This window comes from Microdochium trichocladiopsis (assembly GCF_020744255.1).
Source record: "Microdochium trichocladiopsis strain MPI-CAGE-CH-0230 chromosome Unknown B0I36scaffold_7, whole genome shotgun sequence".
Taxonomy (NCBI): Eukaryota; Fungi; Ascomycota; class Sordariomycetes; order Xylariales; family Microdochiaceae; genus Microdochium; species Microdochium trichocladiopsis.
This window is the reverse complement of record NW_025763550.1, coordinates 2994995-3020760: the sequence shown is the minus strand read 5'-3', so window position 1 is coordinate 3020760 and position 25766 is coordinate 2994995. Positions and strand designations below refer to the sequence as shown.

The 25766-nt window shown below is 56.6% G+C and overlaps 8 protein-coding genes across 8 annotated transcripts; 5 read left to right on the top strand and 3 right to left on the bottom strand.

The window, feature by feature from the left end:
- Positions 1-391: 391 nt before the first annotated feature.
- On the bottom strand, positions 392-3456 carry B0I36DRAFT_247047 (P-loop containing nucleoside triphosphate hydrolase protein; the record flags this gene model as incomplete). Its single annotated transcript, XM_046150278.1, has 2 exons — positions 392-1690; positions 1747-3456. Coding segments are annotated over 2 exons (3009 nt in total), but the record flags the coding sequence as incomplete, so codon positions are not given.
- A 1589-nt stretch (positions 3457-5045) lies between these two features.
- Positions 5046-6672, bottom strand: B0I36DRAFT_375680 (nucleotide-sugar transporter; the record flags this gene model as incomplete). The annotated part of the gene is made up of 4 exons (XM_046160388.1): positions 5046-5312; positions 5376-6095; positions 6173-6511; positions 6586-6672. 4 exons carry the CDS (start codon positions 6670-6672, stop codon positions 5046-5048), a joined length of 1413 nt encoding a protein of 470 aa, XP_046010911.1.
- Positions 6673-8588: 1916 nt separating this feature from the next.
- Positions 8589-10288, top strand: B0I36DRAFT_328634 (mannosyltransferase). The gene is made up of 3 exons (XM_046154611.1): positions 8589-9091; positions 9150-9750; positions 9817-10288. The coding sequence occupies exons 1-3, from the start codon at positions 8785-8787 to the stop codon at positions 10214-10216; spliced, it is 1308 nt and encodes a 435-aa protein (XP_046010910.1). The 5' UTR covers positions 8589-8784; the 3' UTR covers positions 10217-10288.
- Positions 10289-12007: 1719 nt separating this feature from the next.
- On the top strand, positions 12008-12688 carry B0I36DRAFT_247482 (YTH domain-containing protein; the record flags this gene model as incomplete). The annotated part of the gene is made up of 2 exons (XM_046150316.1): positions 12008-12184; positions 12407-12688. Coding segments are annotated over 2 exons (459 nt in total), but the record flags the coding sequence as incomplete, so codon positions are not given.
- Positions 12689-15556: 2868 nt separating this feature from the next.
- On the bottom strand, positions 15557-16264 carry B0I36DRAFT_413603 (uncharacterized protein; the record flags this gene model as incomplete). Its single annotated transcript, XM_046162001.1, has 1 exon — positions 15557-16264. A coding segment is annotated over one exon (708 nt), but the record flags the coding sequence as incomplete, so codon positions are not given.
- A 1124-nt stretch (positions 16265-17388) lies between these two features.
- On the top strand, positions 17389-18075 carry B0I36DRAFT_147213 (uncharacterized protein). Its single transcript, XM_046148467.1, has one exon. The coding sequence runs from the start codon at positions 17428-17430 to the stop codon at positions 17785-17787; it is 360 nt and encodes a 119-aa protein (XP_046010907.1). The 5' UTR covers positions 17389-17427; the 3' UTR covers positions 17788-18075.
- Positions 18076-21357, top strand: B0I36DRAFT_147214 (uncharacterized protein). The gene has a single exon (XM_046148468.1). The coding sequence runs from the start codon at positions 18364-18366 to the stop codon at positions 21139-21141; it is 2778 nt and encodes a 925-aa protein (XP_046010906.1). The 5' UTR covers positions 18076-18363; the 3' UTR covers positions 21142-21357.
- Positions 21358-22843: 1486 nt separating this feature from the next.
- Positions 22844-25300, top strand: B0I36DRAFT_328625 (major facilitator superfamily domain-containing protein). Its single transcript, XM_046154610.1, has 5 exons — positions 22844-23426; positions 23489-23503; positions 23603-24004; positions 24089-24517; positions 24625-25300. Exons 1-5 carry the CDS (start codon positions 23073-23075, stop codon positions 24964-24966), a joined length of 1542 nt encoding a protein of 513 aa, XP_046010905.1. The 5' UTR covers positions 22844-23072; the 3' UTR covers positions 24967-25300.
- The last annotated feature ends 466 nt before the right edge of the window (positions 25301-25766 follow it).

Below are 25766 nucleotides of genomic sequence, written 5' to 3'. Positions count from 1 at the left end.
TGCTGGATGTGTGTGTTCTGGTGAGACGTGGCGACTCATTTACGGAACCAGCGACTCGTAGATGCAGATCGCTGATATTTAGCCTGCCTCTCTCGGCTGCGGATAAAGTCTCCTTTCTGTCAGGTTTGGGTGCGCCGATGAGCTCGTCATCAGAGAGCATAGAGAGGTCGACACAGTCAATTTCAGAGACACGATTCGTTCGAGGCATCTTGAGTGGTAGGCGGTCCCGAGGTTGATTGCCATCTTCATCTCTCATACGCTTTTTGGTCTTGGAATTCGTCAAGCGTGTGTTCACCTGTGCAAGCTCCTTATGGCTATCTCCGTTGCTCTTCGTGGCGGCATTGGCTCTTTGTGAAGGCTCGTCAGTGATCCTGCCTGCGTTATCTGCTGCATCCTTGCTGGCAGCGATGCTCGACTTCTTCGTCTGAACTGGCGCTCGAGGCTTGTCCAAACCTTCTGTACAACATTTGTGGCTGCAGGGCTTCCCGGACTTTGTAAGGCCCTTGTTGCGGCACACGTGGTTGCACATCCACCGGCCATTTTGCATTTTCTCTGGCTCGTATACTTCGGGTGACTTAGCTCTCCGAGGAACATCATCGATCAAAGGCAAGTCGCACAGACTTGAACCATCCTGCTGATTGATGTGGGCGGGATTGCAGCGTTGAGATAGAGCAGGCTCCAGAGCAGCAAGCAGATCCTCGTCGGGTATGTCGTTGTAATCAAGTTCTTTGCTCGCTCCCTGCTTTGGTATCGTCTTTGTCGTGCGCGATATGCTCCTCTCATTTGTTCGCTTGATGAAAGCTGACGCAGGGAGCTGCGACTCCAATACGGAAGTCACTTCTGTGCCGACGATCTCTTCGCAGCTGAAGGAGGAGGTGATTATTTGCGCTGGACAGTTGAGAGGCACTGAGAACTTGAGGGTCAACCCTTTCTCGTGGTCGATTTTGTTGATGTTTCCACGCCACACAAAACCAAGACTGCCATCTGAGACAGTCACAATGAAGCTGACGGCAGGGATTTTCTTATTCCAGGTTGGGGGCTTGCTTGGTGTCGTATGGCGGAGATGTGCTTGAACTGTGGCTAGAATGATATCCTGCGGTGCCTCGAAGTGACCTGGTTCATGCAGCGACACATCGAGTTGAAGTCGCGGGAAGTCTTGTAACAATTTCGACAAGTTTCTTCCAAATGGAGGGTTCCGACTGGCGATGCGTTCGATGTCCTGGAAGTCCATCTCCGCGATGGCCTTGACCGTGTTTACGCCGTGGGCATTCCATTTTCGCGCAGCAACAGGTCCGAAGCCGGGTATTTGCATCAATTGACAGGGTTGGCCATCCCAGGAGTTTGCGGCAAGTGACCGAGCCAATTCCAACGCAGTTCGCGTACCTTCGCCATCGCCATCATACGCTTTGCAGTCAATCAGGCAACGAACAAGTCGATTCAGCCGGTCTAAAATAACGGTCTTCTCCACGGACATTTGTCGTTTGATGCCACCCGCGTCTTTGTCGTTGGGCCATTCGCATCCGCCCAGGTACACTTGGACAATCAAAAAGACTTTGTGCCACGATTGTGTCAAATTTTCTTGGATTGGGAAGCGGACGAATTTTCCTGAATTGATGCTCCGGAAAAAGGCCCGCTCATTTGCCTTCAGACGGAACTCGGTAAGCTCTTTCGCTTGGCATAACACGATCAGCTAAAATGAATCTGAGTTAGCAAGCGCTCGATCTTGTGCATCCTCTCAGTGCTTACCATCTCCTCTAAGCTGGCCCCTGAAGGAACGGCCAAAAGAAGCTTCATGGTCTCAAACTGCACCATATACCTTGCCATCGCGTTGCCGTACTCTGTGCAGCTAAAAGGCGTGCTCGTACTGATAAGGCCGTGCTCTTGCAGTAGACCTATGTCTCTTTCGCACCATTCTTGCATGCGTGTGTCTGCATCGGATGTGGTGTGTACACCGTCTGCATTGTAATGCCCGGGGGCTTGCCGCATACGAACGCTCAAGAACGTGCCGCTGACCCATTTACGTGCCGTCTGAATATCCTTGATTGTGCCGAGGCCCACCTCGGAGTTCAGGTGCTCCAGTAGATTCAGGTGGAGGGTGCTCTCCAGCAGCTGTTCTCCAGTGACCATGGCGGAATATCGCTGCACATTCTCTTGCCTTGTCATAATGATGCCTACGGCCGATTTGTCGAATTGTGGGCGACCAGCTCGGCCCAGCATCTGCATGACCTCGAGGTCAGAGTACTCCTGTGGTTGATTGTTTGAGTAACCTGCTGTGCCTTTGATGACAACTGTATGGCATGGGAGATTGACGCCAACCGCCAAGGTCGAAGTGCAGCAGATCACTTGCAGGTTGCCTTTGAGGAAGCCCTGCTCGACCGCTTCTCTGTCCTGCTGTTCTAGACCAGCGTGATGCCATGCTACGCCAAAGGGGACGATCTCCTGCAACTCCTTGTGTACAACCCGAACGCGACCGAGTGGTGGTGCCCATGCTTTGTTGTCATTGCTGCATGCCGCCCACCATTCTGCTAGTTTACGAGCAGTGCCTTCGCACGACCTTCGTGTGAAGCAGAACACCATGATCGGCTTGCGCTCACTGTGCTTCGCAAGCAAGACGTGGAGCTTGCCGTCAAGCGACTTTTCGAAGACGAAATCGTTTGGCGCGTTTGGAAATCCGTATACATATTTCTTGAGCTGCACAGGACGCATCTCCTCGCCGAATGCCTCGAATCTGGCAGGAGATGTCTGATTGCCATGGTTCAAGCCTAGCCAAGTTGCGATGTCTTGAATATTGGGTACTGTCGCACTAAGACCAACAAAACGCGCATGTGCGCCAATTGTCTTCATGCGAGACACCACGGCCTCGAGTGTGGCGCCTCTGACGTCCTTGAGGATATGGACTTCGTCAATGAGTACCAAACGCACCATCTCGAGCAACTTGCGGTGGTCAGACCATTTTCGAGTGATGGAGTCCCATTTCTCAGGGGTTGTGACTATGATTGAAGCACTTCCAACCCGGCGTGCCTCAGCTTGGGACGTGTCTCCGGTGAGCTCCACACAGCGAATATTCATGTGTCTGAACTTTCGCTCCCAGTCCCTAGAACGTTCGGAACATAGCGACTTGGTGGGCGCCTGGTAGACGATTTTGAAGTTCTCGCCCCCTGGTGAACCAAGAAGCCTACAGATGGCCATTTCGAGGATCGCCGTCTTGCCTGAACCGGTGGGGGCGGACACAACAATGTTGTCGGTCGAGCCATAGACGAGCGGGAAGCACTTTGACTGTACGGCATTGAAGACTTCATACGGAAATATCGGATGGAAATTGCTCGGTAACACTTCTCGTGGAGGGATGAGTCCAGTATTGTTGACAATGGGGAAAGTTGTGTGAACCCCACTACGATTCGTGTGTGCCTCTGAATGCCATTCTTGGGCGCTCGGATGCGGTCCAGCTGACGCCATTCGAGCATGTGCAGATGGGAACGCTCTGGCAAGGGGACTGGATCTTGCTACATCGGAAGGCGATGAGCTTGTAACCGATGGTTTTGGGCCAAGAGTGGGACCTACTGCAAGTGATGGTCAGCTAAGATTGACGGGGTTGTGAAGTGAATCGATCTCGCACAAGGAATCTCCGTCACGACTTACAAACATAGCGTGGGGGTGTAAATGGTCTCCTCTGAGACATGGGTTGCGAAGACTCCGTTGGTTGGCGGACTGCCCCGTCCATATTGCTTGAGGGAGTTGATGCAGAGAATGCTGAAGCCGGCTGAGGGCCATGAGGTGCGAAGGATCGAAAGTGGTGACTCGCATCACCCAAGACTCGTCTTTGTGGCAAGCTTCTTGGGGGAAGAGACAGACGAGAGCTCGGCATTTCCATCGTGGGTGGAACGTGTTGCTGAGGAAGGCCTAGGAGTTGGCGGTCTGCGTTTGTCAGCCACTTGAGCTGTGATGTATATGGGTCAAGTCCTGCTGAGACAGGCTCATACCGAAGCTGTCCAACCCAGCACCGTCATCAAACGGACGACCGCGGGCAAGAGGATTCGAGCCCATCTCGATTCTGTCGAGGGTAGCCATCGAAGGCCAGCTGTCCGAGGTCGGCTGGCTTCGAAGCAGCGGAATGTCCGCGGTTGTACTTGAGTTTTGAGCGTGCCGAGCACGATGTGAGGCGGGCTGCACCCACGGGAGACCATAAGGCTCGTGGTGAGCGCCTTCGTGCTCGTAGTCGTCCTGCATGCTGCCTTACGCTTGTCAAGACTCCAGTCTGGTTGTTGGCTGGCCTCAACAGTGCATCCCACTGCGTTAGCTTCTGTAACCGTGGTTGTGGTGGGTTGGTAGCAACAATATGACATCGCTCAACGCATGCGATGTATGAGTGTATGCGTTACGCTGCTCCGAAAATGACAAGCTTAAGGCCGTGTCCGCTGGTAAGAAGATAATTTCAGAACGCCGCTGGGTTAGCATCCACGGGTTCCAAGATTGGGTTGAGTGCGATGCTGCTTGGAGCCGTGCGGCAGTTCCCCCAGGTAGCTCATGGGGAAGGAGCAAAGACCGCATGATCTGCCGTGATATCTCAAAGCCTCCGCATTTGCAAACGCCTTGTGCACCAGAGATCGAGCTCTTGCCCAGCCATTACCTAAAGCCATGTCAGGCTGCATGGATCTTACAATTTCTTGATGCTTGCAGATGCTCTTAGTGAGCGATTTGCCGTAACACAAGACAAGACAATCAACAAGCTCTCTCAGAGCTGCCACGGGTCCTTGGGACCAGGCTTAATGTTTGACCTGGCACGAACATGCCATGAAACTTTGCTCTTTCTCAAATATGATTCCGATCCTTGGACCGTCGGTCCATGTGCGATTTGGATTGCTCACAACGATGCATTTTTGCTAGTGACTAAGGGGCTGCCCGAATCAGTGTCTCCAGGACGTTGAGCATTGTTCTTTCGACTCAAAAGAAAGAATACCGGACACGAGACCAGCGCTTTGCTTTGAGGATAGCACACGCCTGCGCTTTGCTTATGTACTTTAAATGGACTACCACCACTACTAAACCTATTCGTCGTAGTTCTTGTCGCTCCCCCCAGAACGTGAGTGGTGCCGTAATGGTGAAGATGGCCTCGAGGTAGATAGCCCCATCGACTTCATCACGTCTAGCGGCGTCGGTACAGCAAGTCGGTCGTTTGTGCGCTTCGGCGTCATGGCCGGGTCAATCGTAGTCTTTTCGTAGCTAGCGATGCGGATCGGAGGTGGCCGATTGCGTCGCCGCTCGCCTGTGTACATGAATGTAGACGCCACCACGAGTGCCGCGCCGATGAGAAACTGTTGGACACAAGTCAGCGAACCCGAGCGAAGCCCGCTATTGTCCGCAAGTGGGGTACATACCGTCAAGGAAAAATCAAAGTCAAAGAACCAGAGACTGAAAGTGAAGCTCAGGATCAGGCTGATGCTGGTCGCATAGTTTCTGGCAATATTGTCGGCATAGTTGATGCAAAGCGACGCAAGAATGCCACCGACAGCCTGCAGGATAATCAGAGCCCACACCACCCAATTGTAACCGTCAAAAAATCCATGCTGAGCAATCTCGTCGCCATCCTTGTAGACAATTCCGATAATGACAGCAGGGAAGAGCGAGTAAAAGGACAGCTGGATGTTGCGGGTCCACACCGAGACGGTCGTTGCCGGGTCCTTCAGGACTTTTTCGAAGTACACGCCTGTCAAGCTCGAGATGACAGCAGCCACCAGGACTGCTGTTACGCCGATTGAGTAGTTCATTCCGATTTGCGTGACGTCCTCGTCAATGCCCTCATATGTCGCCGATCTCTTGGCCAAAGCGGCTCCGACCTCAGCGAGTCCGTCGAGGCTACGCCGCGTCAAGTGGTTGGCAACCTCGCCCATGCCATTTGCAATCTGACCAAGCTCGTGCATCGACCGCGGAAAGAAATGGTCCGTCATGTCGTGAAGGGTGAACATGCCGACTTCCGGTGTGGATGAAGGAATCGAGACAATCGAGACGCCTATGGTAAGAATAACGAGCGCGATCCAGCGGTTGACTGTGAGCGATCGGCCGAGCATCGTGACCGTAAAGATTGCTGTCGTGAGGATCTAGTAGGGCATGCAAGGTCAGCACAGCTACATTCATGGTAGCAGTATGATCGGGAAGCGATAAGTTCAAGGCCTACCTTGATCTGGTACAGGATCTGGAAATGTACTGGGTCAAGATTCCCAAGAGCGACGTAGTGCAGAGTGTTCTGGATGGTGTACAGCGTTGCAGGAATCGCGAGCTTCCAACCGTCGCCAGAGAAGACGGCATTGTAGAGCTGCTCGAATAGCACGGTGGCAGGGGTAGATGGTGCAAGACTTCGTGAAACCTCGTATATGGCAGCCGTCAAGGAGATTGCGAGCTTGATGACCTCTGTGAGGAAGATGGCAGTGGATGTGAAGTATTTGTGGTCGCCTGAGGGTGTCATAACACGCGAGTAGTGGACGAGGAGGATGAGGATCGAGTTTTGGAAGGTGAGCTGGGATAGGTATTGCGTCAGTTAACTCAACCTGTCGTACAAGATCATTCAAGAGCAAGAGTAGTGCCACTCACGGTCGCCAACGAGACAAGCTTGACGGAGACGCCAAGGAATGTCGGCCCGCCTAAGGGCTTGGGCTTGTCGTCAAAGGCCATTGCCATGGTTGTTCGGGGTTGGGGTGTCTAGGGACAGAGAAGAGCTGCAACGGGGTCTTTTGGCGCATCCGACGAGAGGCGAGTTCTTTGGCCCAAGCAAAAAGGGCCAGAGAACCCTCGTGGTAAGTGGGCAACGTCGACCGGCAGCGCGTCGCAAGGAGAGCGCTTGTCGAAAGCGAGGGGGTATGGAAGGGTCGTCAAGTCGTCAAATCGTCTCGTATAAAGGAAAGTGAGGTTGGACAGGCCGGCAGTCGGGTATGCCAGAGCACCATCTGGACTAAAAGAGCGCTGGCTCGGGGCGTGGCTGCGTAACGGGAGCATCAAAGTGATGTCGTCAGGCGCGGCTGGGGAAGCAGGGCGATGTGCGACTGCTGCAGCAATTAGGGCAAGCTACCAGTGCCTGTGGTGGATGAGGGGTGGGCCCGGCGCAGTGGGTGGTGGGGCAGCCAGCACACCCGCCCGCGCCATCCCTGCTCGCTATGACGGCCGCCTTGCTCCGGCCCCTGCCCGTTCTCGACGATCTCGCCAGCCACCAGTCAGCACCTTGTCGAGCAGCAACTTGCCTGTCCACACAGGCACCACACAGCTCGCCCAGTTGGGCAGGCAGGGCTGGGTGGCCATCGTGACACCACCCGTGCCTGAGCTGAATTGCAGACAGGGTCGGCCGACGGGTGCCACCTCTCGTCCACTTCATGACACCTGACCCACGAGGTCAATCCCCATCTCCTAGGCACGGGCTCAGCACTTCGTCTGAGCACAAGCTGAAGCTGCACGGATTCATGCAAGACTTAAAACGAAACGCACCGAGGACTGAACGCCTGTAGCGGGTCGAACAAGCAAGCTTCCCATCAGCAAACCGCCGACGTCGATACACCAGATTCGAAGACTCCATTGCTGTCCCGCCACAAAGCATAGACCTCCAGCATACAACGGTCATGGCCGAAACAATCTTTTATGGGTGGCCACAAAGAAACACGATTGCCGGACCAGCCTGGAGCGCCGTGGCTGGTCTTTCTCACAAGGCGGTCTTGCGCGTCTCGCAAAAGTGCCACATGCAAGTGTTCCCATGACCACAGCCATACCGGCCTTTCGGGACATCGCCGTCACGCCTCAACTGCCTACCCCGCGATCGAAGGCCCAGGATGGAAGTCTGTCTCTAGCGCTCCCGCTAGGCGCAGGAGTCTAGGCCCCGCCCCGCGTTAGCGCAGCTGCTTCCACGTTGCCGATGCCGCGCTGGCGAGTCTCACGAGACTCTGATGGGAACAGGCAAGTCATTGACGCAACCCCCGGCTTCTCCACATGGGGACTGGCACCAGCGAGATCACGCACATGATCACCGGGATTTGCTAGAGCCGTTTGAGTCGGACGCTTCCAAGGCCATCATTTGGACACCAAACCGGGGCCATCACAGCACAGTACAGCACGCCAAGCTACAGCACAGAGGCAAGCTTATGTTGCTCGCGGCCAGGATGTTCAGCAGGTCGTTGCGTCGCCCAAGGTCAATCGGTCGACAGGCTGTGGTGGTGAGGTGTTCTGCCTCTTCGCAATCAATGTGCAGGTCGCAGCTGGGTCGATGGTCATCGTGAAATCTGCCAAAAGTGGGACGAAGGAAGCGGCACAGCCAAGTTCACCGCCGGCGGAGAGAATGCGCCGTGACAGTCCTTGGAAAGATCAACCCACGTCATGGCGATCAATGTCTTAGCTGGCACAGCCAGCACGACACGCAGCAAGCCGCATGAGCGTCATCACCTAAACACTGAAATAATCATGGGCGAAGTCCAACCAAGACCGGGCGGTCCAGATGTATGCCAGCACTGCATCGCAGCATGTGCCTGAGATGCGAACACAATCTTGGATTGTTTGCATTTGCTTTCCCAAGTAAGCCATGTCAGTGCTGTAGGTCACCGTTTGGAGATCTTTGGGGATTGTGAGTGGGTGCGCGAACCCGCAGCTGCACAGCCTCTGGACGTGGGTCCGTCTAGCCTGGGGCTGGTGGTCCCAACGACAACTGTGGCTTCAGGAGGCGCGACATGCAGATGCCAATCAAACTTGTGGGAAAGCATCAAACGACCCATGCGTTAGTTTGTCGTTTGTCACATCTCCTTGAGTCGGCACACAATGGCCTCGATGCTAGTCGATCCGGCACAGCCGCAAGCTTCACTTGTCAGGGTTTTCACCGCATGGAAGAGTGTGCTTCTTGCCATTACCATCGGCAGTGGGATCGCCCAGCCCTACGATACATCCACCACACTGGTCACAATCGACCGCCCCGCCCCCAGCAATGAAGCGGCGTGGGATATCGCCTCCAAGCTGACTCGCTGGGACGCCATCTATTTTGTCCAAACGGCACGCCGAGGCTATGTCTACGAGCAGGAGCGGGCCTTTGCCGCTGGCCCATCGTGGTTGATGGCTCGCATCGTGCAAGGTGTGTTTCTAGAGCAGCCAGCATGCGCAACGTCCCGAGCTGACTCGTTCTTTGTCAGGTTTGAGCCTGATTGGCCTTGACACAAGCACAGGGACATTCGAGTCCCTGGCCGGCATCGCCGTCTCGCATCTCTCCCACCTTCTCTCCGTGCTCGTGCTGTATCAGCTCTGTTTGGCCATCAGCAACCAGAAGAAGCCCTCCTTCACCGCGGCAATCCTGCACATCATTTCACCTGCAGGCCTCTTTCTCTCAGCCCCGTATGCAGAGAGCGTGTTCTCCTTACTGTCGTTCTTAGGGTACCTCTTCCTTGCCAAAGGTCTCCTGGGAAATCAAAAACGTAGGCTTGCTCACGACGCAAGCTTGGTCTCTTCTGGTTTGTGGTTCGGCTTTTCTTGCACCTTCCGCAGCAACGGGCTCTTCAGCGGCATTCCTTTTGCGGTGGCCCTGTTGGTCGAGTTGACCTGCTCACCACCAACATTGCCCAACATCAGGCGGCGTTTCGCTCTTGTCCTTGGTGGCCTGGCGATTGCCGTTGGTTTCATCGCTCCCCAGTTCTCTGCATATCTGAGCTTTTGTGTGCGACCGAGTGGCGAGGCATTGCGGCCCTGGTGCGATAAAGCCTTGCCAAGCATCTACACGTTCGTGCAAGAGCACTACTGGTGAGTCGGGACTCATCCTATCCTGATTACGCATTGACGAGCGTGAACCTGACTTGGCGGACTTAGGAATGTTGGGTTCCTCCGTTACTGGGTGCCTGGCAACATGCCACTGTTCTTGCTGGCTGGCCCCGTCCTGTATCTCATGATCCGGTCCGGCATCGACACCTTGCAGGCTCCGTCAGGGCTAGCGAGCGCGGCATCATCCGACCCAGGAAACATTCAGGCCGTCTGGCTCGGACGCTCAATGGCTATTACACAGTTGCTCATCGCCGGGCTGGCGATCACGAATTTTCACATCCAGATCATCACGAGGATAGCCTCGGCGTACCCATTATGGTATCTCTGGCTAGCGAACAAGCTCTGCAACGGCAAGACGTCGCGCTTTGGCGGACACGTGGTCATATTCATGATCTTGTATGCTACGATCCAAGGCGCGTTGTTTGCGTCTTTCATGCCTCCGGCATGAACACCTTAGACCGGTTTATCTCAGAACACTAGATTGGACAAATCATTACTAGATTCCTTGGTGGTTGGACAATTCGCGGTTCCTTTGGCCGTATGTGTATGATTGATGCCTTGCCCAAGAAAAGAACCGTCTGATTTTGGTCGAGCGGCACATTCGGTGATTTGTTCTCGCAACATCCAGCAGAGTAACTGACTGGCCATGCGACACAACTGCTCGGACGCACGCCTCTCTGCCTCGTCCACAAGCAAGTGTAATTGATGGAGGAAGTGCGTGACTTGCTAGGCATAGCTTCGGCCTGCTACATCTTGTGGCCCTCCAAAAGAGGTGGCATCCCTACAACCTCCCAAAGCAGATCCTCACACAGATATCCGTGCAGTCAACCCCCAAACATTGAACAACGCAGGTACTGCTACAAGCCAGCTTGGCGCCCTTGACGAGAATGGAAAACATCCCCGTCCCCGAAGACGCTAGACCAGCTACTACGCTGCGAAACCTGATCAATGACCCAGCCACAGCAGCGGACATCTACCAGTGGCTCGTCGGATCTGGCTGGTTCGAGCAGTCCCAGCACGGCCGCACATTCCGCGCTCACCAGACCCTCGACCACCAGCAAAATGCCATCGACGCTGCCCGAGCAGCTCTAGGCCGCATTGATGCCTACAATTGCAACAATGACAAGAATGAAAACAGTTTGCCCTACCACCAGGACAGAGACAACGACCAAGGACACCCCCGGGCAAATCAACACGAAGAGTTCTCACGAGCGCCTCACAGCCCCGGAGCATCTACAGACATTCTCTCCGAAATTGAGGTGCAGCAGGAGAATATCCAGCCACAGAGATATGCTACTCGCGATTATTACGACGATTACGAGCAGGGCCAACCCGTGCACGGGAGTGCCCCTGCCAGCAGGCAGCACGGAACTTGCGTCAACCATACCCGGGCCTATCGTGGCACGACAACTGGGAACTCTTCTCGCCATGAGGATCGCAGAAGCAGCACGAGCAGGACAGATGAGGTATCCAATGACCCGGCTCCGCGACGCCTCCAGGATCGCCATGACAAGTTATCCCGGGTCGACACTCGCCGTGAAAATCAACGAAGCGGCTCGGGCTCGGGTAGCCGGCACAGTTATGGTCAGAGCTCGGTCGACCGACCGCATGAATACAGCAACCGACACCGCGACTCCAGCCCTGCGCACCACCGCCGCCGGAGCCATTACGACGAGGACTACCAGAATGATCAACGACGACATGACGGGCGCCGGCGTCAGAGAACACGATCGCCAGACCGACGCCGTGTCTCCTTGCGGACGAGCTATGGCTCACGGCGTGAGAGGAGTCCGAGCTACAGTCCAGCCCGGGGCCCGGTGACGGCAGCTGAGTCGTACTCTGCCACGTCATTGAGCCGACAGGAAGTGACAAGCAGTGCTCAAGATGTCAGAACCACGAATACGACAGCTGCCCAAAGCGCGGCGAAACACATTGTCGGGAACCAGCCTCAAGACCGTGACTTGCGACGAGAAAAGGAGAACCTGATCACACCGAAGCCGTTCAATGCTGGCGAGCCTGGTGGTAAGTCCTTGTATTCCCAAAAGTCAGCTCCAATCCCTCCACATCGAGGGGCTCTTACTGTACTCCTCTGTTCTCTACAGGACTTTTGGGTCCCTTACCTTCTGGACAAGATATATTTCCTGCTGTTCCTTCTACTGGTCTTCCTTGCCCGGTGGCTTCTCACGCAAGTGCTACTGTTTATCCATAACTGTGCAACTCACATCGTCAAATTCATCTACTAGAAACCCGTTTCTTCGTCCTCCGCTCGTACAACTACGCCAACATCTACCAGGCCCAGAAGACCGGCATCTGGGCGACGCAGAAGACCAACGAGGACGTCTTCACGGATGCGTTCCGCGTGTGCAGCAATGTCGTGTTCTTCTTTGGTGTCAACACTGGCCCGTTCTACGGATACGTGAGTTCTTTTCCTCCCTTTTCATCGTCTGACATGGGATTTGTGGAGAACCATTCGACGAAGTTGCGAGCGGGCTGCAGTTCGTGGCGAGCACACCGCCGAAGAACTTGGTTCGCAGCTTGTCGCTTCTCGATGCAAAAGTCCAATAGCCATCCCGCCTCGCTTCCCTCCGACACCGTTGTACTAGACTAACAACATGTTCCTCTCAATACCTCAACCCAGGCCAAGATGAAGACCGTCCCGTCCCCTTCCAAGCCCCAGCCAACATGGTACCAATACCTCAAGATGGAAGCCACGGACCCGTTCGAGGTCGAGTGGCTCAGCACGGCGCCGTGCGAGCGGCACCACGTCGGCCACCTGCGCAACTCGTTCAACGACGATCTCCCCGTGACGCGGTCCAGGGACGGGCAGGAGATCTCCGAGGCCGCGGGCCTGGAGATGGTGCGCATCATGAGCAGGGAGGCGAGGAAGATACTCAACGGCGGTGTGTTTGGGGGCCAGTGAGAGCGCCGGGGATCTTGCTTTTTGCCTGTGCGCCTTCTTTGCCCCTGAGACATCGACGTACATGCGTTTCTTGTGCATTGGATGTGGGCAAAAGACGAAGAGAGCCGGCCATGGGTGGAGAGTGCGAGCTAGAGGCCATACAGGCGGGCGTGATCACCCATCACTGGGTAGGTATTCGAGGGAAACAACAAGCGGTTATGCAGCATGGGAAAGCACAAGGCCAACTTCTTCTGAGGGCGGTAGGGTATAAAGCCAGAAAAAAACACGGGGTGATGCCGAATGGGAGAGCGTAGCTGACTGGAAATGGCTGAAGGTTGACTTTCCAGCCAGCGAGTGACTGCAACCTTACTCTGGCAAGCAGACCTGCACAGCAACAGTGCGATAATGTTCTCGCCGCATTTCGATTTTCACTTTCAGAAATTTTCTTATTCATACTCGTGTGATTTTGCCTTTCGGTACTCTGATGTCTGCAACCAGAAATTTCTCCAGGGGTACAATTTTATTTTATGATAATGGAGATGCCAGACACCAGGCGCGTCTGTGAGTCGCCCCTGCCCGATTCTCTGACTGGATATTGCGTCATCGAGTGTCGGTGCAGAAAGCGCGCCAAAAGCACGAGCGCTCAACAAAAGCCACAGAGACACCAAGAGACCCGCCTCCTTCACTCCGAATGATGCAGGAACAAGAAGCACGGGAAGCACGGTAGTTGAGACGAACTTTATTCTGCACTAAGCGTCCTGCACCGTAGAAAACCCTACATTCCCGCCCGCATGCCCCGAGAAGAAATTCAGGGCCGAGCAAGAAGCTTAAAAACGCTTGGAGCGGCACACTTATCCTTGCGCACGGCAAAAGATGCTTCGCGCGGCAGGCCGAATTGGGCGTCGTCCGTCACAACGAAACGCACACGGCGTGACCTCCCGTCCTGCTCCCGGCTCACAAAGCCTCTCCACAACCCATCCATGGAATAATGTTCTTTTCTTCCTTCAGCTGCCGTCAGCGCAGGAGAGGCTGATTACCAGTGCTACTAACCAGTCACTTGTCAATTCACCAACATCGATAATTAGCCCGGGGATCTCCCCTTGCACGTGCATACAAATATGATACGTCGGGGAATATCAATATTCTTTTGCACACCTTTTTCCTGGTTAATCAATTTCCCATCTGGCAGATTTTGTGACAGTGGGAGCGCTGAGCCAGGAGCCAGGGTTTCTCAGCCCAGACCAATCACTTATCCGTACCGACGATCCGCTGCAACTCTGCCAGCATATTGATTTTCTTCATTTTTTTGCTTCTCGGGATATTGGATTTGTCCTTGCCCTTTTTGCGTCACGTTTCCCGTCCATAGACAGACGGGAACTTTTTCGTCAATATTATTAAACTTCCCACTTCCCTTGCATGGGCATGGTGACGATGAGCTTACCCAATCGACTCACACGCGAGCAGAAGCAAGCAAGCCTGCCCGGCCGATGGACCGAACGAGAAGAAGGGACGTAGGTTTCCCAACCGTGACATTCGTCGTTCCTCCAATCTTTTTCCCCTGGCACGCGTGCGCGCCCAGAATTACTCCGCACAGTAACGACAGGGATAGGCCTTCTTGCGGTTGCTGCCCCCTCCCCAAAGCGCGATCCCCCCAAACCCGCACAGAGTTGTATTTGTTGCAGCTCCTCGTCTCCCAGCTCCACCGCGGCGGAGACCCTGGGGATGGACACCAGCGAAGGCTATCGACGACGCCATGCGCATAGCTGTTGGGATGATCCCTATCGGGGGTGGGCATTGATCAAGCCTCAGCGGGCCGACATGGGCATGGAGTGCCTGCCGTCCGTGAGGGGGGCGACGGCCGACCCGGTTCCGTGGCGGAGAAATTTGGAGGGGTTGAAGAGGACGGAGCACACATGATATTCCTCATGCCCGTGATGCATAACTGGAATGCATCGCTTCACACGCAGAAGGAGAGGGGAAGAGCCTGGCCCGCATCTGACATGGGCTGCAAGTGAGCCCATAACCGCTACGACTTGTGGCAGGGAAGAGAACAAGCATCCTGGGATGGATAGTGGACCTTGACGAAACGTCAGAAGGGACTTTGCCTGAAGGGTCGCCCTTAATGGAGTCAAGACAACGGACACGTTACCGGAGAATCACTGCCCCTTTGCCATTGTGTGGATGTTCATCTGTAACCAAGGGAGCAGGTCACGCCCGGTGCAATCAGGCTTGCAGACAGGCAGTACGATCCCTAGCGATGGTCAGTCATCTCTGCATGTGGTATGAATCGGTGAGCTTCTGGCGCGGCGGTCACCAGCCATCAATTGTTGTGCTGTTACAGTTCGTCTCTGGCCAACATGATCAAAGAGCCCTCACAACCCACAACATGGCAATCTGCGCTGAGGCCACGGCAAGCAGCTCTCCATCTGTGCGTCGATCCGGCGCAGCCGCAGCCCTAATAGTGTGCCCAGTCGAGGCTGTCAATGACGCACGGAGCCTGGAGCTCATAACAGCCATGGCCTCCATCCACATCACGTAATTTGCAGATCATGCGCTCTGCCCAGCGAGGTTTGAATGAGGCGGTTCCCATTGCCGGAGCTGTCAAGAGCAACGGCAGCAGGCCCGCTCCGCCTGCGCGTTTCAGTCCTCGCGAGAGCTCGCATCTCATCGTCAAAAAGCTCGATCGGCTGTTTCGCATCCCAACGTGGCGCAGCTCGCGATTGGTCAGTGCCCGATTAAGCTCCAGTTGCATCTGTGACTAGACCCGAGGCCGACCCCTGAACGCGGGCGGTGCTCCAGGTTCCTGGGCGGAGCTGACCGAACGGGCATCGCAAGCAAGTCAAGCTCGAAACCACCCGCCCGGACAAATGGTTTCATGCCAAATGAGAATCAGTGCGTACAGCGAGCATCGGCAGTGGCGGCATGACCACACGAACGTGCCTCAGCTGAGGCTGGCACCAGCGCCTCTGCAGATCTTGTTGGAGACACTGCCGCGCCATTTCGCAGGCGAGCCCTGACCTGAGGCCCCATCTCAGGAAGCTGGTGACCTTGCGTCCCGTCGGAGGTTGTCGTTGCTGTCGATTGAGGATGACGCGATGTGGCCCGAGGCACGTTAACTGTCGAATCGTACTGTACTTTGAGAGTGCGCCAAGTCCCAGTGCTATCGGCAATGATGACGCACGTTGAATTCAATCTTCTCCACCGTCGAGCTGAAGAAGCCATGTGGGAACCATGCATTGTCTCGGAGGAGCACACCTCGAGCTTCGCTACGCATACTTTAGCCTGAGGGAGAAGCCAAGGTTTGTGGCATGGCGCTGTCCGCTTGGGCGGTGGCTTCGGCCAGGGGAAGGCAGCGCCAACATCCTGGAAGCTAGGAACGGCCCTCGAATTCTCGGAGTGTACGCCGTAGGCAGGACGCCAGTCAGCAATTCTCGTCAAGTGAGAGACTAGGCTCGAATCGCTTCTCTGTAGGCTAGCCAGAAGCGGCGCGAGGATGCCGAAAAGGCTTGGCCGGTTGGAGTGTGGTCGTGATGGGAGCCAATCTCGAGTCTCGACTGGATCGACGCTGAGAACACCGCGTGCAAACCTGCAAGTGCGCGACTCGTGGAATAGCGCTAGACAGCCACGGCTGCTGGCGTGCCAGCATTTCCCGATTGAACATCAAATAATTAGTAGGCCGATGACCATTTGCAGCACATGGCAATCCGGCGGGCGCGAGCGGCGTCGGAGCCGGCGGCGCAAGGGGCTTCTGGTGGCAGCGGTGGTGCGTCGAGCGCCTGGTGGAGTCGATAATTCACGACCGGGCGAACACGTGCCTGCAAATAGCGCCACCATCCATGCAATAGCGAAATGATATCGCCAGTCGTCCTATCGAGGGCTGGTGCTCAGCCCACGGGCCCCGACTAGAATGAAGAGGCAACACTTCTTTTTTCCTGCCTGCTTCCACCTGCCGGGCACAGAAAGGTTCTCGCCGGGGATTCTCCAGCGGCAAGATGCCGCAAGACGTGTCTCTTCGAGGTGAACCGAGAGGACGGGACGGAGCAAGCAACGCATGGTGTCATGATGTTTGCTTGATGGGATCGAGTCAGTCGCGAGACGGGCTGGGTGGCGGCAGACGCGGGAACCTTGAGACCTTCCCCCCTGTGGCTTGGGGCACTGGAACGGGTGTGCATGGACCTTCCACAACGATGTGCAAAATGAGTCCCATTGAATCCGCTGGATGCACGAATACGACTCTGGGACTGCACTGGCCATGCATGCATGCACTCATGTGCCCAGAAGCCAGGGAGCCAGCCATCCTCGCCAGAGGAGACAGAGGCGACCCTGGGGGGGCGCAAAAGCACCAGCAGGGCATCACCCCTGCGAGGATCTGGGGCGGCGAGCAGAGAGAGCAGCACCAGGGCATTTGACAGATGGCAGGCGAATCGGGGTCCGTGGTCGACGCATATCGCAGGTGGACGAGGGCTCTCAGTGCTCGCTGCCTGCGGTGCTGTGTGAGTAGTCAGGTCGTGTCGATGGCTCACGGTGCGCCGAGAGCGCCTGGCTGGTGAGTTAATCAAAAGAAACGAGAGTGGCAGCAGGTGGCATAATTGTTGCATCCATCGGCAGTCGCGAGCGAGCAGCCCCTGGGTGGGTGTGCAGCGTGGCTTGCTGCGGCCCCTGTCGCTTGCCCGCTGTGGCCTCCCCATGCTCATGTGTGGCCAGCACCAGCCGCCTTCACCATCCTGGCTCGCGCCGCTCCTCCCACCGGAGCACATGCCATGCCATGCTATGCCATGGATCCCTCGGCGCTCCAGCCGCCCGGCTCGAAAGGACTCGCTCGTTTATGTCCTCTGCTTTCCCTTGATGCAGTGTCCCGCGAGCTCGTCATCCTCGGTCGCCTCTTCACCGTCATTCTGGCCGACACTCACCACCCACGTCTGCTGCCCGTTGCTCGTGGCGTGGCCTTGGGCTCAACCTGCTTGCCATCACCACCTTCGACGTTACGCACCTGGCCAGCCTGGGCACCTGCGCACGCCCTTCGAAGCCCAACACCAGTTTTCCACTCTCCGGCCTATCCCGCACAATCGTGTGCAATAGCGCAGCACTACCGTCCCTTCGTGGCTAGCAGCTCTTCCTGAGATTACCCAGTGGACCTAGTGTCATCAACCAACTTGCACGCCCCGTCGCCGACGCTAGTCGTGTCTGCTAGCCCTCTCATGATCTGCGTTCCCTGGGCTCCTCCTGTTCGAGTCTTTGAAATCTCCGGCAGTCTGGATAGCTCACTACTATCCTTCTTTTCTCCTACGATCATTCGTCCCTCCGTCGTGGCCGCCTTGCCGTCCTGCCAACCTGTCCCAGGACGACAGCACCAGCCGGGACTTGTTCTCGAAAGCCTAACAGTGGCCACGACTTGTATGAGATCCAGCTCGCCTTACTGGTTGGTCGGGCACGACTACGACAAGGATCGCCGCCAATTTGTTTGCTGTGAACGACGACGTTTACACAACCGGCAACTTAGCGCAACCTCGGCCAGCCCAGCTTCATTGGAACCAACGCAATTCCACCGGCTCTCTTCACCAACCCCTCGCGTGTGGCTTTGAATTTCGGCATCCAGCTCCAATGTGGCAGAAGCGATAGACATATCACCGCGTGCGTGTCCAGCGACAAGGGTTGTTTGAACACACGGCACCAGCTCTCTGGTGGCTGTAGTCAAGATGGGGCAGAAACCCAAATCAAAATTTATGTTCCCCATACCGGGGCGGAAAGCCAAAGATGCCTCCCCGACCAACATCTCCGCACCGCTTAGCAAGGCGCAGCGACTTCTCGGCACTGGCGAAATCAACATTGACCACACAGGACAGTGGAAAGGTCATGAAGGATGGGACGCTCAATCCTCTGGCGGCATCAGCGTATCTGTGTCAGAGAGCAGCATGGGTGGCCGCACTAATTCGACATATCGCGCAGGGCAGCACCACGGCGTTCCCCAACTCACCATCAACCACAGAGGCTGGGACGAGGAATCGGATGTGGTCCCGCGTCATTTGCACAGTGCCAGCGGCCTTGGCCTTCGCCAACAACGGTCGGCGGCTACACTGGGAGCTGACTACTATTCCGGCGACACTGCGACAGACATGTCCAGCATACGGCGGCGACAGTCCAACTCTACAATTAACACGCATTACGACAAGTCACACGTCCCATTGTCGGTATCTCAGCAGACGTCAAACTCTGCCATTGCCCTAGGCCCATACTTTGATCAGTTCCATCCCGACACTATCGCTGCTAGTCGCAAAAAGCGGCCTTCCAAGTTGGATCTCCTAAGAGGCAAGGTCCGGCATGATCCGCCCACAAGCGCGAAGACGGCGAGCCCCAATCTAGGCGGTGGGCACACTCTAGTCCGGTCGCCATCCATGATGTCCTTCAAGTCGTCATGGGGCGGCTCGACGCCTAATTTGGTCGAGCAGAGAACGCCGAAGAAATTGGTTCGCCGCAGTCAACAGCCGGCTTTGAACGTAGCCACCCAGCCCACGCATCACCGACCTTTGCGTGATGCGGCGGGTTTGCACCAACTGTACGATCACTACGAAGAGATGTCTTTCCGCAATGCCCCCTCACCGACAGAAGAGGATGATCCTTCGTTCTTGACCTCTGACCCGTTCGAGACTGTCCGTAGGCCGGCGACTGCTCAGACCTCGGTCAGCTTGCCCGCTGTGAAGCCCATGATCCGGGAACCGCAGTCGCCGTCCGACAAGAGTTCGACCCGCACGCGCAATCTCACTAGCGGCTCGGGCACAACGGACCCAATGGATTCGACAATCAGTTCCATGACGGACTACGCTGCCAGCGTATCAAGCAGACATACACGCACGTCTAAGGCATCCCGTACCGACCGTAGCATACAGAGCATTGATCGTCAACAGAACAGCGTTCTCTCCTTGTCCGACTCCGATTCAGACGAGGACTCGCTCCCAAGATCATCACCGTCGCCGCATCTTGGGTCCTCAAAGGCAGAGAGGAATCTCGGCATCATGTCCGCCATGGACCATGTCAGCTACACGCCCGCCAACGATCGGTCTGGCATTCCCAATACGGCACAGATCAAACCCATCAAGGCTTACCTTGATATCCCCCGGACCTCGTCAAGGACGGCGGCTTCACGATCCAGGTCGAACAGCGCTTCGCACTCTCAGCGATCATCAGGAAGTACGGTTTCGCCTTATTCCGGCGCATCTCTGTCCTCGGATGGTGCTCAACAGTCTATCCGGTCGCGAGCTTCCGACGACGAGTCTCCAAGGCGTGTCCATGAAGCCCAGTCAGTCACGCTCCATCCCCTTGCATCGACCATGGAGGCCGCGGTGGAAGAGCTAGACAAGGAAGCACCATTGTCGGATTTCCAGAAGATGCTTTCTGGACCTGGTCCCCAAGGTAGAACACGCGACTCGCGTTCGTCAGAGCAGCCCACGCCGCCTCTGTCACCAAACAGTGTTGAATTCTATTTCCGCTCCCCCGAGTCCATCCGGCGCGATTCTGCGGCCAGCAATTCTAGTGAGAAGAACAATGCACGCTTCATGGCCGTGACACGCCAAGAGGAGATGCTGTTAGCTGCCCTGCGCGAGAAGCGGGCCAAGATGAGGGCGAGCAGCCAGTCCCTGGTAGCTGCACCAGAGAAGGGTGGGCGCGTCAGTGAAGCATCGACAAGGTCACCCCCTAGACAGTCCGTTGTCATTCCTCAACGGAGATCATCTGCCAACGCAGCCGACGCGGTCGAATCCGCCGACGCTGGCTTCGCGCCTAACTTGCTGGGTACACTACAGGAGGAAGCACCCTATACAGGTGCTACCGAGTCCCAGCAGTCGTCTCCAGAAGGCGCAGCTTCTGCCCCGAGTTCCACTCGCAAGAACGGCAAGGCCCGACAAGAACGAGTCCTTCTCTACCTCGACAGGCCTATCAGTCGTGTTGGCGCAATCGATCTCGCTGAGCCAAGTCCGGATTTGACAGAATTCATGGGCAGCGTCGACGGTCGGAGCGACGACGAATGGGCTGAAGATGACCGACGAACTCGCGTCAAGTCGACGAGATGGACCACCTTCAGCAAACATGGCTTTTTCTCGAATAGCGATGCCGGCCGGCCACGAGCAGACTCGGCAGCGGTCACCCCCAAATTGCTGGCCCAAGCACAGCCTAGGCTAGCCGATCTCCCTGAAAGCGAGAGCGAGTACGAGGACGATGACTTGTACCTGGATGACTTTGATTTCAACGACTTCCCAGAGCCCGGCGGCAAGGTTGTTAGAGCACCCATCGAGGCGGCGCCAGCTGCGACTGGCCGAGGGGCTCCGTCCAGTGCGTTGCCACCACTGCCCAGCAAGAAGCCTTCTGCAACCGGAACCACTGGACATGAGCCTAAGAAAAGCTTGGCACGGCTGAGCGCTGTTGGCGGTTTGGCGACGGCGCCTGCCCGTTCCCCAGTGCCATGGTGGGGAGACGACGACTGAGCATCAGGGAGATTACGCCTTGAGCACCATTTCCTTCCAAGTAACTTGGGCCTGATATAGAACGCCGTCGATGTCTTACGAACATTACTGCTGCCAGCATATTGAGCGTGATACGGACGAGACGCGCAGACATTACGAAACACCTTTCCTTGGTCACGATACACAAGCATATTAATATCCAAAAGCAACAAGTTGGGGCTCTGGAAATCCCAACAACGGCACCGGATGCCGGACCTTGCATTCTGACGGTGTCTTGAACCAACCGGCCTTTGCAGGAAGAGTCGCACCTGGGTAGACTCATAGCAAGGAGCAGGGAAACAAAGATATACAACTTTAATAGTGGTTGGGTTGGTACTAGTCTTTTATGGCATCGGCACGACTGGCGTGGGACGACGATAGAGATACCAAGACCAGCAAGGCAACAATGATAAATGATGAACCCAGACTTTTTCCAGATGACGCACTTCTATTTCATGATAGTGGCAGCATTGCATGCGTGCAGAATGAGACTTTGGTCAACCTGGGCAACTGGCTGGAAGGAACAAACTCCGGACCGTTTGGGGCTGCCCTGCAACGACAACTGGGATCCTGGGCCGGGGGAACTCCGGGGAGGACCTGCTTTGTCATTCAGTCTGTTGTTTGAGTTTCTGAGCAATGGCAGCCGTAGGAGGGGTGCGATCTGTCCTCTTTGCCCTGCGAGTGAGGCAACTGGGGAATCTTCGGGAATTGATGATTCTCCCCTCCAAGACTATCTGAGTCACACGGCGGGTTGGGGTCGGGTGGCTCGAGGTCGGGGCGTTGCTTGGTAATGGAAAGGGTCGTGCTACGACAGCGAACCAGGGTAGAGGACTAAAGCTAGGCCACAGAATGGGGGCGAATACGACTATGCGTAAGCATAGACCCGAATGGGAAAGTCTACAGGGTTATTCTTGCAGCTGTCTCGCTGGCACAAATTGAGCCTCACTACGACGTGGCTATTGAGCTACACAGGCTTGATTTGGAGTCACCGAGGCTGGCCGGGACGTGCTTCCGGACCCCGGGGCTAAGGGCGATCTGGGGGCGGGGGTACATGCAGGTGGTCCAAATCCCGATCAACCTGCTTGACCTTGCGTTACTTTAAGGCCCTTGGTGATGCGTCGTGATATCAAGCCAGCATCTGGGCCGGTGTCGGTGAGGATGCCGGAGAGGTGGGCGTGCTGTGAGTTGCGAGTACGTAAGAGACTAGCACGCGGCAAGGCTTGGCCAGCGCCTGGGGGTTTGACCATTGACTTTTTGTTTTCTTCTCAGGTGGTTGTCCTTGTGACACATGTCCCAGAGAGTCATGCCATGCATATTCCACACTGCATGTACACAGGGAGTGCGGGGATGCCGCTCCAACAGATTGGCTCGCGAGTCTAAACCGTGTCGTCTGGGCAGGGCAAAGTATGTCGTGACGGCAGATGTCTGACCAGGCATGCGCGCTGTTCAAACCCCGTGCCCGGAGATTAGCCGCCTGCCAAGCCGTGACCTGCCGCCGGCAATCCAGTGGCGACAGACAGACAGACACGGCGGCCGGCGCACCGCCGGGGGCGGAGCCGGGGCAGCCCCCAGCAGGGCGGAGTTTGGGCCATGCATGCCCCCCTCGACTCCGCCTGGGGTGAGAGCCGCATCAGAACTCAATCATGGCTGGACTTGCATTCTCGCGAGACCGCCACGGCCGTATCTTCTGTGCACAACCATCCATCTACCATGACACTGCCGGACTGTGGCAAGGTATAAAGAGTAGAGTGCCGCCAGTTTCTTGTCCCCTTGCCTGTGCTCGATTGTCTCGTGGCTGTACAGTACATTCTACCTGGGCTCACATCGCCTCTTCACTCCTCCTCAGCATCTCGACAGCTGCAGTTCCCTCCACCATTTCTGCTCTCGAGTTCTTATACACAGCTCCCGAGAAAATGGCCTCCTCGTCCTCAACTACGGTCGAGCTGCAGGCCATGAGCTCCCTCCGTTCTCCATCCCCGCCAAAGGACAACATCACAACCCCTGCCGCCGCTGGCCGCACCCTGCGAAACGGCGGCAGGAGCAGCAGCGGAACGAGCAGCGCAAAGTCCCGGTCCAGCCACGATGGCGTCCACCCCCCCGCGTCTGGCAACGCCGGAGTGTGGCAGCAGGACATGACGGCTCTTCCTGGGCCGACGACCGCCGCAGAGCCTCTCCAGAAGTGGAACTCGCCCAGGTCCAACATCGCCCGTGTGGGCTCGTGCTTCTGGTCCTTTGTGGTCATGGGCTCGAATGATGCCGCCTACGGAGTGAGTATCTGGCTACACAACCGGGGATAGATCGGGAGCCTTCTGCTAACGTGTGTTGACAGCCTCTTATTCCATATGTATGTGACGCCTCATGTCGAACCGCGGAAATACTGATTCCACCCAGCTGGGTATGGCTGGCAAGGGCAACTTGGGGAAAGTACTGACAACCCGTCCAGATCCAAGAGTACTATGGCCTCGACTACACCATCGTCTCGCTCATCTTCCTCTCCCCCTTTGTCGGCTACACCGCCGCCGCACTCACCAACAACATGATTCACCTCAAGTTCGGCCAGCGCGGCGTCGCCATCCTCACCGGCGTCGCCCACATCACCGCCTACATCATCATCGCCACGCACCCGCCCTACCCGGTCCTCGTGCTCGCCTTTGTCCTCGCCGGCCTGGGCAACGGGCTGGCCGATGCCGCCTGGAACGCCTGGATCGGCAACATGGCCAATGCCAACGAGGTGCTTGGCCTCCTGCATGGTCTGTACGGGCTGGGCGCGGTCCTCGCGCCCCTTATTGCGACGACGCTCATCACCAAGGCGCGGGTTGGGTGGTGGTACTACTACTACATCATGGTATGTTTCTCGATCTTGGCCCTCACTCAACCCCCCATTTGACGTCGAGGCGCACGGTGGGCTCACCTGGCTGTCTATTCGCAGATCGGCCTGGCTGCCCTTGAGCTCTTCTCCGCAACTTTCACCTTCTGGTCCGCCACCGGGGAAGTGTACCGGGCGTCCCTCGCAACCCACGGCGAGAACGAGGCCGAGGCGCACGCAGCAGAACCTACCACTATAGACCAGAGTGCGCCCACGCAGCAGCAGCAGAAGCAGAAGACCGGAGGCCTGCGGACTGCCCTGCTCTACCGGCCCGGAGCCCGCGTCACGTGGCTCTGCGCCATCTTCCTGCTCGGCTACGTGGGCATCGAGGTCGCGCTGGGGGGCTGGATCGTCGAGTTCATGATCCAGGTGCGCCAGGGCGAGGCCTTTGCCAGCGGCATGGCGGCCATGGGGTTCTGGCTGGGGATCACTGTCGGTAGGGTGGTTCTGGGCTTTGTCACGCCGAGATTGGGAGAGAGGCTGGCGATCACTGTGAGTAGTAGTAGTGTGTGGCCTGAATCCCCGCCGCCACACACAAGTCCCATTCACCGATGTAAACAAAAAAAAAGCAGAAGCTAACTGAAAGAAAATGTGCACAGATCTACCTCCCCACCGCCATCGGCCTGCAGATTCTCTTCTGGCTCGTCCCGCAGTTCATCGTGTCGACCGTGGCCGTCGGGCTCGTGGGCTTCTTCCTGGGCCCGCTGTTCCCGGCCGTCATGGTCGTCATGTCCAAGCTGCTGCCCAAGTCGCTGCACGTCAGCGCCATCGGGTTCGCGGCGGCGTTTGGCGGCGGCGGCGCGGCGATCCTGCCGTTCGGCGTGGGCGCGCTGGCGCAGGCCAGGGGTGTGCAGGTGCTGCAACCCGTGATTGTCGCGCTGCTGGCGGCCATCCTGGGCTTGTGGCTGATGCTGCCGCGGATCAACAAGAAGGTCGAGTAGATGGGGTCAAAGTTTGGCCGGCCTGGAAGAAAAAGCCCGGAGACTGCGGGCCACTTTGGAGCAAGGTTCATGGACAAGTCAGGGCGCCCCATTGATGGAGCTTCGGGCGTTTGTGCAAGATACCTACACACAGGCACTTGATATTAACAACTCTGTGAGGTTCCGTGGAGGGGAGCGATGGTGATGGCCCTTTTGCACAATATGGACCATCCATATCTCTGAGCTCCAAGAGACTTCTGGGTTTGAGCATTTTCATTGCGCATAGATACCAGATTCGGCCCTTGCAAGCCACTTCCGTTGTCTCCGAATACCTCGGTGGTAATTATTGTGACACTTACGATTGCTGACCCGTGGACGAGGTTCTATGATTGACAGTGACGGTCACCTGGTCGAAAAGCACTGCCATGAAGCGAGGCCACCAGCCTGCTGACGCCTGGAGACGCGCAATGAGGTTGATACCTGCCACGCCGAAGCCAGATCGAGTCAGGCTGGCAGACACGTGTGGATGTCAACGGGAGGAAAAGCGACGGTTGCTGCATTGACAGCGTTGGCGCCGCAACACGGCCCCACCTTTGGCCTGCCTTTGTCAGGGTGAGGGGAAGGCAAGGGAGAGAGGACCCCTTGACCTACCTTGACTGAGAGGAGCTCCAGGCTTGCAAGGTGCCTGCGCGGCCCCAGCTTTGCTTTGCGCCGCCCCAAGCAAGTGCATGACATAGCCTTGCCCGCACCCTATTCGCCCTGCGCCTGTTGTATTACGTCGACCAACGCTTGCCTTGCCAGCGTCGACGACGGCCTTCTCT